General features: G+C 43.0%; 2 protein-coding genes across 12 annotated transcripts in view; one reads left to right on the forward strand and one right to left on the reverse strand.

Annotated features, from left to right (window-relative positions):
* CDPF1 (cysteine rich DPF motif domain containing 1) overlaps positions 1-13039 on the forward strand; it is a 143680-nt gene that overhangs the window by 48047 nt on the left and 82594 nt on the right. The gene's annotated exons all lie outside the window — the stretch shown is intronic.
* Positions 1-13039, reverse strand: part of PPARA (peroxisome proliferator activated receptor alpha) — a 127799-nt gene that overhangs the window by 13224 nt on the left and 101536 nt on the right. For all 6 annotated transcript variants that reach the window (XM_073621894.1, XM_073621897.1, XM_073621898.1 and 3 more), the window contains 2 exons: positions 7639-7838; positions 2004-2451 (listed from right to left, as the gene is read on the reverse strand). In XM_073621894.1, the coding sequence (XP_073477995.1) occupies positions 2004-2451; positions 7639-7838 (648 nt within the window). The remainder of the gene's footprint in view (positions 1-2003; positions 2452-7638; positions 7839-13039) is intronic.

Consider the following 13039-nt stretch of genomic DNA (forward strand, 5'->3'; position numbering starts at 1 on the left):
TTTGCAGCAGCTAAATCGATGATTGCAAAAGCATGAAAAACCTTTACATTGTACTATGCAGAATTTAAAAATAGAGTTTCTCAACTATGTTCTTTGCAAAGCTTACTGAGCTCCAAAAAGACAAAACTGGACTCACTACCGATTTAGGAAAAACATGCCACCTAATTCCACAAAGCTCTCTTGTACAGGATAAACATCAGATGTCAACCAATATTTTTTCATTAAACACAACTTCTTTTGTTCTGTCGTGGAAAATAGTTTAGTAATAAATCTACAGCCAAGAAGACTTTGTTTTAAGCTTTAGATAAAGTAGGTATGGACTATTAGGTTCTTCTTGCCATGTCCCTGGGGAAGGACATTCACCCTCTCTGTTGATTTATAGTTACATAGTAGGTGAAGTTGAAAAAAGACACAAGTCCATCAAGTCCAACCTATGTGTGTGATTATATGTCAGTATTACATTGTATATCCCTGTATGTTGCGGTCGTTCAGGTGCTTATTTGATCGTTTCTTGAAACTATTGATGCGCCGCCCCCGCTGAGACCACCGCCTGTGGAAGGGAATTATTTGTATTTGTATATTGAAATCATATCCCCTCTCAAGCGTCTCTTCTCCAGAGGGAATAAGTTCAGTGCTCGCAACCTTTCCTCATAACTGATATCCTCCAGACCCTTTATTAGCTTTATTGCCCTTCTTTGTATTCGCTCCACTTCCAGTACATCCTTTCTGAGGATCGGTGCCCAGAACTGGACAGCATACTCTAGGTGCGGCCGGACCAGAGTATTGTAGAGCGGGAGAATTATCGTTTTATCTCTGGAATTAATCCCCTTTTTAATGCATGCCATTGCCATTTATGTTCCAGTTGTCACCAGCGTAGGAAAATTGGGATGCCTATTTCAATTAAACCTGTCTAACCGGATGTCTCCTCAGTTTGGAGAGTTTTTCTCTCACTTTTTGTTGTGTCTCTGAGACAGGATGTGAAAGAAAATCCACCCCAAAGGGATACAGATGGGGAAAAAAAAAACGAAATACAGGAAATGGCCAGCAAACCATATGGTAGATCTTCTCATTTTTTCTGAGACCGCATATGCAACCGTACAGCGTTCTACCAACATTTTAAGGACACACAGGTCCCCTTTCTCAAGGTGACAAATTATATTCTGATAACTGCATCATACTTGCCAACATCTTCAGCCCAGTCTTTGAAGCAGTGGCACCCACGGCCCACACATATCATGCCCTCCTTTACAACAGTCCCTTCCAGATCACGCCCACTTTCCAGGTGGTCCTGCCCAGAACACGCCCATTTTCTGTGCAGTCCTATCCTCACAGTCTCAGTCTACTCTGTAATACCTTGCTCTGAGTTGTGAAGAAAGAAATCCAGAATGTGTTGCACTCCTCAATGTCTTTGTTGAATACAGTATATCACATGCACATCAAACACAGTATGGGGACATTAAATGTTAATGCGTTTTTGGCAATAAACAGCACTTGCTCATTACAAGGTGGTTATGAATAAGCACCGTTTATAGCGTAAAACGCATTAACACTTATTGTCCCCATACTGTGTGTGATGTGTATGTGATATATTAAATAAAAGATATTGAGGAGTGCAAGGATTTCTTTCTTCACATCTATCCACAGATGGGCTGTGTTAGCACCCTTGGGATCTGTTCCCAGTAAAGGCAATCTAGACAAGTTCACCTTTTGCATTACCTTGCATTCTTTAACGAAAATAAGGGTGATCTTGTGATCTCAGGACTCAGCCTGGGACACAGCGTCATTGGGACAGAGCACCTAGATGAGGACGTGAATCATTTTGCGATTTGTGGACACCGTTTTTCATTACGAGTCTACTAATTTAATGTAGCTCTGCACATTGGGTAATTTAACAATAAAACTATGACTGCATGCATGGCTAGGAAGAGGGTAAGACGTTATTGCTCTTGTGACAGTGGCAAGATGTACTCTGATGATAGCTTTTCATATAAAGAAAGTCTTACCTCCACAACAAATAAGAGCAGCAACAAACAATGCAATGTCGCTGTCATCCAATTCCAGGGCATTGAACTTCATGGCAAACTCAAACTTCGGTTCCATCATGTCACCAACGGGCTTCCTCAAACTCTTCAAAAACTCCCGAGTAATAAAACCATTTCCATAGGCCACCAACATCCCATCTTTGTTCATCACAGAAGCCAGCATGGCAAACATGGCTTCATAGACTCCGTATTTTAATAGAGTCACCTGATCGTTCAGGTCCAAGTCAGTAAAACCCGGGATGGATTTGGCAAACTCTGTAAGTTCTGTGACAGTTTCCACAGAAGTGCACTGACAGCAGTGGAAGATGCGTACCTCAGCTTCTTTGTTCTGAATACCGTTGGCCACTAGTTTAGCTACCAGTGTTTTCTCTGCCATACACAATGTCTCCATGTCATGTATCACAAATGGCTGCAAGGAAGACAAATGTAGATAGAAAATATGAGATTCAAGTATATATACACCCTAACAACTTCTATTATTTGCTTCATTTAGGTCTGGTAAATAACCACTTGACCTCTGGAAGATTTACCCCCCTACATGACCAGGCCATTTTCTGTGATACAGCACTGTGTTACTTTACCTGACAATTGCGCGGTCATGCAGCACTGTACATACATTTTTTGAACAATTTTGAAAAAACAAACAGAAAAAACAAAAACAATATTTTTTACTTTATACTATAAGGCATATCCAATAAAAAAAAAAAAAAAAAAAAAAGTTAAAAAAAACCCCAATAAGCGTATATTGAACAAAAACCGCAAATGCTAGCGCTCAGGATACCAACATAGTGACTCACAATAAAAAAAAGTAAATGAATAAAAGCAGGGCTGGAGGTGTATATAAAATCAATTATAAAAAGTCCATGGGTAAGGATAAAAAGTCCAATCAATTATGGAAGATAGTGGCTCTTGAGAACTTGACGAAGATGAGCAGGCTCTTCTCAAGAGTGAAGCCAACTCAGGATAACTACATGAAAAAAAGCACAGAAAAGTGCCTCTTGGATCAGCGTGTGACGTCAGTGGGATCTGGAAACACTGAGCCTGCTGACGTCACACGCTGTTCCATGAGCAGATTGTCACCATCTCCTCCATACGAAACAGCCGGCTTCCTCCCTGGCTCCTTGCAACTTTCACAGCCCGGACTTGGTACTCCTCTGGACACGCTCTTGACACCAGCAATAACATTGTGAGATACTAATCTCCAACGAGCACATCTGTACTTACTCTCACATGTAAGTGTTGGATACTTTTATTGTATTACATATTAAACATTGCACACAGAGGCGTTTTTCTGTGCTTTTTTCAATAAGCGTCTATTGATTGGTTTGCGCAAAAGTTATAACATCTACAAACTATGGCATATATACTGGAATTTTAATTATTTTTTATACTAGTAATGGCAGCGACTTATAGCGGGACAGTGATACTGCGGAATGGGCGTCCACAAGGGGGGCTTGCTCCTCCCTCCAGAAATCGTCGGCAAGGGCCCGCCGCTGACTTTTTTCTAACTCTGCTGTCGTGGCTGCTGCTCTAATCCGATGTGATGGCTCTGCCACTCAGCTCCAGCCTCCAGTGAGTCACGTGCAGTGCAGACTGTCAGTATAGACATGGCGCCGCCCCCTCAAGTGGACTGAGGACTGGCACTGACTGAAGTGGTGCACAGCGCTTACGGAGGACTGGAGGAGGAGGTCCAACTCAGGAAGCAAGGAGGGCTCGTTGCTGCCCACTGCCTAGGCTGCCCTCATCATCACAGGAATAAATCCTGAAGTCAAGTGGCACACTGGACTGGCATGCCACATACCTTCAGCAGTGAGTAAAGAACCACAGCCAGCCAAGTAACAACTTAGGAGGAGCATTGCATATTGGAAAGTTGAAAGTGGAAGCTAATGCATTTGCTGGAAAGATCATATCCAGTCCTCCTGTATACAGCTATATACATCTACCTTCCTTCCTGTATTCCTCCATCATCACTAACTGCAGATACAGTATAAATCATCTGTCCTGTATATATATAGCTGTATACACCCATCTTCCTTCCGGTATATAGAGACCTTCCTCCATCATCACTGACTGCAGATATACATCATCTGTCCTAAATACAGCTATATATACACCCTTCTTCCTTTCTATATATACTAACACCATCCACCCCTACTATATACAGACATACTGTACAGGCCCCATTTGATGGGCACAGTGAGGCCCTATTTGATGGGCACAGTGAGGCCCTATTTGATGGGTACAGTGAGGCCCTATTTGATGGGTACAGTGAGGCCCTATTTGATGGGTACAGTGAGGCCCTATTTGATGGGCACAGTGAGGCAGCAATTGATGGGCACAGTGAGGCAGCAACTGATGGGCACAGTGAGGCAACTGATGGGCACAGTGAGGCAGCAACTGATGGGCACAGTGAGGCAGCAATTGATGGGCACAGTGAGGCAGCAATTGAGGGGCACAGTGAGGCAGCAACTGACGGGCACAGTGAGGCAGCAACTGACGGGCACAGTGAGGCAGCAACTGACGGGCACAGTGAGGCTGCATAGGTGACCTTAAAGTGATGCCCCCCCCCCCCCAGAGGTAAGAAGTTCTGCGGACGCCGATGTACTTCGGTGGAAATCTGACACTGACACTTTGTGGGAACCAGTGACACGAATTCAGTGATCAGTGCTAAAAATATGCACTGTCACTGTACTAATGACACTGGCTGGGAAGGGGTTAAATGTGTGCCTAACCAGTGTTTTTGTGTACACTGTGTGGTGCTTTCACTAAGGGATGTGATGAAAAAGCAGGCAAAGAAAATCCATCACATCCCTGCTGTCAGGACGAAGCTCTGCATTGTTTACATATGTAGAGCTCCATCCTGCCTCTCTCCTAAACCATCGGCGGGTGCAACTAATCACAGCAGAAGCAGAACGCACCCTATGCGGAAGTGCAGAATCACGTGATTTTTACACGTGATTCTGCACACAACGGCCACACTGTAGCAGTAAATCTCCTATATGGCGCTTGGCAAGTGGTTATATAATATGAAAATGTCTTGTTTTATCTGTTCAATAAGTGCAAAAAATGCCTGTTGATCCTGCTAGAAATCTTGTTAGTTGATAACTTTCTTATACTCACTGCCCATGCTGCACTCGTCTTAGCTACATTATTCCCACCTCTCTGTAAGGTCTATAGAACACCTCCCCTTTATGCTACTGGAAGGGTGTTCTATAGTTCTTTCCTGCATTAAATCGCTGCTTCTCCATAGATATAATGCAGTGGTTGAGTGTTCTCATCCTAGGACTCACCGGGTGAAAATAAAGGAAAGAAAGCCTGGAAGAATGAACACAGCTACTACATCCTGGGACTGGTAACTTGTACAGCTGTGGCCTAAAGTTTTGAGAATGACACAAATATTAAATTTTTACAAAGTCTGCTGCCTCAGTTTTTATGATGCCAATTTGCATATACTCCAGAATGTTATGAAGAGTGATCAGATGAATTGCCAAGTCCCTCTTTTTGGCATGAAAATGAACTTAATCCCATAAAAAACATTTCCACTGCATTTGTAAAGAAGGCTTCAGGGCGCCCAAGAAAGTCCAGCAAGTGCCAGGACCGTCTCCTACAGTTGATTCAGCTGCGGGATTGGGGCACCATCAGTGCAGAGCTTGCTCAGGAATGGCAGCAGGTAGGTGTGAGTACATCTGCATGCACAGTGAGGCGAAGACTTTTGGAGGATGGTCTGGTGTCAAAAAGTGCAGCAAAGAAGACACTTCTCCCCAGGAAAAACATCAGGGACAGACTGATATTCTGCAAAAGGTACAGGGATTGGACTGCTGAGGACTGGGGTAAAGTAATTTTCTCTGATGAATCCCCTTTCTGTATTGTTTGGGGCATCCGGAAAAAACCTCTGGAGAAGAAAAGGTGATCGCTACCATCAGCCTGTGTCATGCCAACAGTAAAGCATCCTGAGACCATTCATGTGTAGGGTTGCTGCTCAGCCAAGAGAGTGGGCTCACTCACAATTTTGCCTAAGAACAAAGCCATGAATAAAGAGTGGTACAAAAACATCCTCCGAGAGCAACTTCTCCCAACCATCTAAGAACAGTTTGGTGAGGAACAATGCCTTTTCCAGCATGATGGAGCACCTTGCCGTAAGGCTTGGGGACTAAAACATGGAAACTTTGGGTCTATGGCCAGGAAACTCGCCAGACCTTAATCCCACTGAGAACTTGCGGTCAATCCTCAAGGAGGTGGGTGAACAAACCCCCCCCCCCCACACACACACACACACACACACACACACACACACAAATTCTGACAAACTCCAAGCATTGAATATGCAAGACCGGGCTGCCATCACCAGAAGTTTATTGACAGCATGCCAGGGTGAATTGCAGAGTCCTTGAAAGAGAAGGGTCAGCACTGCAAATATTGACTCTTTGCAGAAACTTAATGTAATTGTCAGTAAAAGCCTTTGACACTTCTGAAATGCTTGCAATTTTACTTCAGTATACTATAGTAACATCTGACAAAAAGATCTTAAAACACTGAAGCAGCAGACTTTGTGAAAAATAAAATTTGTTTCATTCTCAAAACTTCTGGCCAAGGCTGTTTTTGTTATTATACAATTTAAAAAACAAATCCACAATGGCAGCCCCCATGTTTGTGTTCTCATGTTTCAATGTTTAGGACCAGAAGCAAAGTGCAGTAACCCATAGGAACAAATCATAACTCTCCTTTTCCACATGCCTGACTTTAATACTTTGCAGCCTAATTGGCTGCTGAGAGTCATTGCCCTCTGCATATGCCACTGATCCTTGTACAGCCTAACAGAATAATCCCGATCATGTTTGCACTGAAACATTTGCCCCAGAGGCTGTTGATCAGAAAGTAGCATAGAGGTTAGGTATAAATACTTGTGAGTGACTCCATACAGGTACACTGCAAGGTGAACTAGTTCATTCACAAACTCTGAGTGCCTGAACTTTGTATGTTTATTCTGTATCTATTAACCAGACGCTGCCCTGCATACAGAGCGGCTACAAGGTTGAGCCAGGATAACAAAGTAACTTTTTACTTATGACTTTACCTGCTAGGATCAGTGTAATACCTACAATGAACAGAGAGGGCAAAAGTGCACTGGTAAAACTAACAAGCTATTATATATACTGGCCCAGGAGGCAAATGTACCTCCGCCCTCTCAGTTTAGTCCTCCCTTGGTATTTCCTCTGTTCTTTACATAACTGCTGGGAATTGTTTTTAAATGTGACAGGGTCACTTTAACTACAAAGGTTTATCAAAGCTACATTCAATTTTGCTACAGTACTGAAATGTTTCCATAAAAATCTGCACAAGTAACTGATTGTTCTTTTATGTAAGCCACAATGTCATTTCCTTTGTAACAACAAGTCTTCTATCCAATGAAACTTTCTGTATTTGTTGGAGGGGAGTGTAGAGTTTTTAATCAGTAAAGCGAGCAGTAGAGGACACACCTGCACTGCACAGTCTACACACAAGTTCAGGGAAGGTCAGAGTGACCTTGAGGGCTGCCACAATCAAAAGAGAACCTTTGGGTCTCTGCAGGGAGAACAGCAATTCGAAGAGGACTTACTGGGTTGCTGCCTTTCCCCGTGAGAATGGCCCGAGCTTTTAATTTGTTCATGTTGAAGTTTTTCTGATAGGCGTCATAGAGGAGTTTGGCTAGGGACAGAAGGTCAGCCATCTGAGAGTCCTTGATATCCTGCTCGCTGGTCAAAATTTCTGCCGTCAGCTTCGCTTTCTCTGAACGAGGCATTCTCCCGAATCGAATCGCTGAAAAGACACAAGGGGCATTGTAATTAGCAAAAAAAATGGCCCTCGCTTCTCCAAGAGCAGGGATATGCAATTAGCGGACCTCCAGCTGTCTCAAAACTACAAGTCCTATCATGCCTCTGCCTCTGGGTGTCATGCTTGTGGTTGCCAGAGTCTTGCTATGCCTCATGGGACTTGTAGTTCTGCAACAGCTGGAGGTCCACTAATTGCATATCCCTGTCCAAGAGCTTTAAACAAAAACAGATTGATTTATTAAAACTGGAGAGTGCAAAATCTGGTGCAGCTCTGCATAGCAACCAATCAGCTTCCAGTTTGTTGTTTTTTTTTGTCAAAGCTTCATTGAACAAGTTGTAGTTAGAAGCCGATTGGCTACCATGCAGAGCTGCACCAGATTTTGCATTCTCCAGCTTTAGTAAATAACTCTATTGTCTGTGTTGTGCCGCAAACGCAACAAGATCCAGACATTCGTTTTCCAACTGTCCAGTGCAGGTTCAAAGGGGATTCTGTCTGCCAAAATCTGTATTTCAGTATATCTGAAGTCATGATTCTCTGTACATACTGTAGTTTTCCTAAACAAATCATTTTCAATATATCTTATCTAGAGATCCTTCCAGAAACAGCACTTCCTCTTGCAGGCTGACAACGCTAAGCCACTGCCTAGAAAGTAACAGCAGCGTGGTCAACATGCCATGTGTTCCTTCAGTTGGCTATTGGGTTGCCTATCAGAATGGATAGACTGCCCAACAGCCAACGAAACAAGCACATATGGCAGGCCGATGCTGCTTCTGCTAAATATAAGGCAGTGTTTTAGTGTGGTCAGCCTGCAACAAGAAGTGATGTTACTGGCAGGATCTTCAGGAAAAATAAAAACTTTGCAATTGATTCACAAACAATTATCTGTATGAAGTGCGATATGATATTAAACATACTGAAAAACAGATTTACATATGGGTTTACATACATATACATTTATGCAACAAATACACATTCCTAAATGGAGATAGAATAGCTATCAGGGATGATAATCACACCCACTGTGTAAGTCCCGGTGAGGAGGATACATGTTAGGGAAAATAATGGTATGACATCAGCATTCCTGTGTGACACCCAGCCACCGATACAGTTATCAGTATTGATAACTACAAGCTGTATGATACACATGCATTTATGAAGGATGAAGGTCCATATTAGTTTTGCACAGAGGTCAAACTATTTTTTTTTTATATATATAAATGTATTGGGGCCATAATAATAATGTTGTATATAAATAATAGAAAAAAACTGTAAATAAAAATAAAAAACTACTGACACTGTGTAATGCAAATTTGTAAGTTCTGTATATAATTGTATTCTATTTTGTATGTATTGCACACTGCCCTCACTGTGCACACAGCACTAATAATGTTTTCAGTACATGTTTACATTCTTTCGAGTCCTGATTAGAATTAGCCTGCCTATGTAACACCCCTTGTTACCATAAATGTACAATTGTAATATTAATGGGATACCTATGTAGTCATTTGTCTATAAACTTTCAGGTGCGTCATAATAAAGCAGAACAGTTATTTAGAAAGATGCTGAGCGTATCTTTTGTGTCTGTTCCCTACTGCAGTAGTTATTAATTTGGAACCACTAATCAATATGAGGATAGGAGTTGCCCATCATCAAAATGTCCAACTCACACTGCGTACTGACACCGTCCATGTTTTAATACATTTTAAAATGTGTGTTTGAGCTTTGGGGTGCACACCTATGGACATGAGACTGTGTTTCACCTTTATTTGTATATAGGTACATGATACAGTATAGTGTGCTAATGTGGAGAATTCGAATTGTATGGTATCATATTTGGAAGATATGGGACTCTCATGGCAGAAGATATAGATATGACATCATGTCTCCAGCACACAATGGATCCCTACAGACACTGCAAGAATATTATAGGAGCAAAAAGCTCATGCAGATCCATAGTGTTCTGGCAGTATATATTCTTATCCATGCTGATACCAGTCAATCTACTGGCAGTTGCTGCAGGACCCCTTCTTCAGACCTTGCCCAGGAACATGTACGATAGGAATATTTTATGTGCGTCTAACATCACTCATGCAAGAAACTGCCCAGGTGATACCAAATTACACACTCATGACTTGCTGAAACACAATTCAGTGTATATAAAAAGACTTCTATGGACTTTATCTGCACATGTTTATAGCTATCAGCTATTATTCTGACCAGATGCAGTGGATTGCATTATAGCATTTCTGCATATTGTGGTGATGCCATATACTTGCCTTGCAACTGAAGAGCTTATTTGTTATAGTGGGCGCAATACCCCCCCAGGTTCACATATCTTTATCTATATAGATGCTTAACAGGACAATTCTCTGTCTAGCACACTTTAAGCCATAATAAAACCTATGGATTTGTAACAGGATGTGGATCTAGGACAAAAGTACTCTTAAGGATTTATGAGCATGTTTGTGTACCTAGTTGCTAGTGATCTTTCAGCTATTGCGCTGTTTAAGTTTCTAGGTGCTGCTACAATTTAAAGCGGCGTTCCACCCTAAAGTGGAACTTCCACTCATCGGATTCCTCCCCCCCTCCGGTGTCACAATTGGCACCTTTCAGAGGGGAGGGGGGTGCAGATACCTGTATAATACAGGTATCTGCACCCACTTCCGGGTATAGCTAGCCGCAGACTCCCCGCCCACCCCCGTTGTGTTGTGGGAAATACAGAGTTCCCACAACACAACGGGGAGCACTGTAGACGCGCAGCGCGACTCGCGCATGCGCAGTAGGGAACCAGGCAGTGAAGCCGCAACGCTTCACTTCCTGATTCCCACAGTGAGAATGGCGGCGGCAGCACCCAAGGATCGAGGGACGGTTCGGTCTCGGGTGCCGACATCGCTGGACCCCGTGACAGGTAAGTGTCCTTATTTTAAAAGTCAGCAGCTGCAGTATCTGCAGCTGCTGACATCTAAAAAAAATTTTTTAGCGAAACTCCGCTTTAATAATAGGATATCGTGAAAAACTTCTTAGTTACCATTATATGTCTTGCTTGTGAATTTACATGCATGCCTAACAGGATTACCATTTTGACGTTATTTTAAATGTCTGTGGTATTGTTTGCAGCTTTTTGAAATGAAAGCAGTATTAAACCCAAAACCAAAAATGTAATATATTGCAGCTTACCAATCATTAGATGTGGTGGCTGCATCGGTTTTCTTTTCTAAGGCTTTTTTCCCTCCTCTGTTTTCACCTGGTGATCTGGCCAGTAACACACCTCTTGTATTAGTGGGACACCACTCTGGATGAAGGAGCACAGGGCACCTTTGGAAAGCAGCATTGTTATCACGGGCGGACTTTTCGGCTTCAAAAGGTCCTACGGTCTTTCTGACGGACTTTCGAACGAACGGACTTGGCTACACACGATCACACCACAGTCCAACGGATTCGTACGTGAGGACGTACGACCGGACTAAAATAAGGAAGTTCATAGCCAGTAGCCAATAGCTGCCCTAGCGTCGGTTTTTGTCCATCAGACTAGCATACAGACGAGCGGATTTCTCAATAGGAACTGGGTCCGGCGGAAAGATTTGAAACATGTTCCAAATCTAAAGTCCGGCTGATTTTCGACTGAAAAAGTCAGCTGCAGGTCCGATGAAGCCCACACACAGTCGGATTGTCCAACGGATTCGTTCAGTCGGACCAGTCCAGTCGAAAAGTCCGCCCTTGTGTACACGGCATTAGATGTACTAACTAGGGTTGCACAGATACTGGTATAATGTTATGTAAAAAAAGTTATAAAGCCTAAGTGCAGCCAAAATCAAACAGAAAATCCAGCACAAGAGACATAACTTACAATCAGTAGGAGGTGTCCCTTGTGCGGATTCCTCCGTCCTGCCCCTCCCTGTCATAATCTTTCAGTGCAGCGGGGGTTAATACAACTAACAGACTGTCACAGGCCCAAACAAGAGAGCCTGACCATGCCTGTCCTTTCCATCCAGTTGCTCCATTCATAGAAGTGAATAAATTAAACAAAATCTATGAAGGGGGGGGGGGGGGGGGGGTGAGGCTGTAATACAGCTTCTATGAATGACAGCCCGTCAACTGTATTAACCCCAACCGCGCTGAAAGATTATGGCAGAGGGGGTGAGGGGACAGGTCAGAGGAAGATTTTCACTAGCAAAAGAGGAATCAGTACAAGGGTCCCTTGTGCTTTTTTCCTGTTTGTGATTTTGACTGCACCTAGGCTTTAAATGTTTAAAATAAAAAAACGTTTGAAAGCACTCCTACATACACACAAATACATACATGCATAAATGCATGCTAAGTTCGAAAAAGGTCATCTACATTCTTGTGCCTCTCAGGCTGGGCCCAACTTGTGGATCTCTTTGGTTCCCTCCCTCAGTGCCCCCGCACTGGGTATATGGAACTACTGCAACTGTCTTGTTTTCTACATTCCCTCCCAGATCCTGCGTGCTTTACCAGGCACCTCACCCCATTTGAAGACCTCTACTTCAGTGAAGGTCCCATTCGTAAATCACTCTCTTTCTCATATCATATCCTGCTTAACTTCTCTTCCCAGCAGGATTCTCCATACCCATCCAAATGGGAAAGGGACCTGAATACCACATTTACTGACAATCAGAAGAACCGTATATTTTTCTTTGCCCACAAATCTTCCTTGTGTAGCCAATACCAAAAGACTACATATAAAATCCTGTCACAATGGTACCGTACTCCCTCTGTTCTAGCATCCATGTTTCCTGGACATAGCCCTTCTTGTTGGCGAAGCGGAGCCCAGGTCGATACAATATTCCATATATTTTGTGACTGTCCCAATATTCAGCTTTTTTGGTGACAAGTCTTGCAAATTTACAAACTAAGGGAGTTCTCCCTTTTTGTCTAGCCTGCTGCAGTGCTTCTTAAAATGGAAGTAAAGTCTTCCTTTTTAATTGTACCTACAGGTAAGCCTATAATAAGGCTTACCTGTAGGTACTGTAAATATTTCCTAAATTTGCACAGTTTAAGAGATATTTGCTATATACGCTGACGTCATTGGTGCATGCGCTGTGAAAAAACGGTGCAGTTTCTTCAGGACCCTGTGCCGTGACTGGCAGGTCCCGCATGCGTGTGCGGAAGTGACGTAATCGCGGCTTCAGTCAATCACATCTCCGGAGCCCGCAAACCCAGAAGAA

The sequence above is a fragment of the Aquarana catesbeiana genome, linkage group LG03 (genome assembly GCF_042186555.1).
Source record: "Aquarana catesbeiana isolate 2022-GZ linkage group LG03, ASM4218655v1, whole genome shotgun sequence".
Classification (NCBI taxonomy): domain Eukaryota; kingdom Metazoa; phylum Chordata; class Amphibia; order Anura; family Ranidae; genus Aquarana; species Aquarana catesbeiana.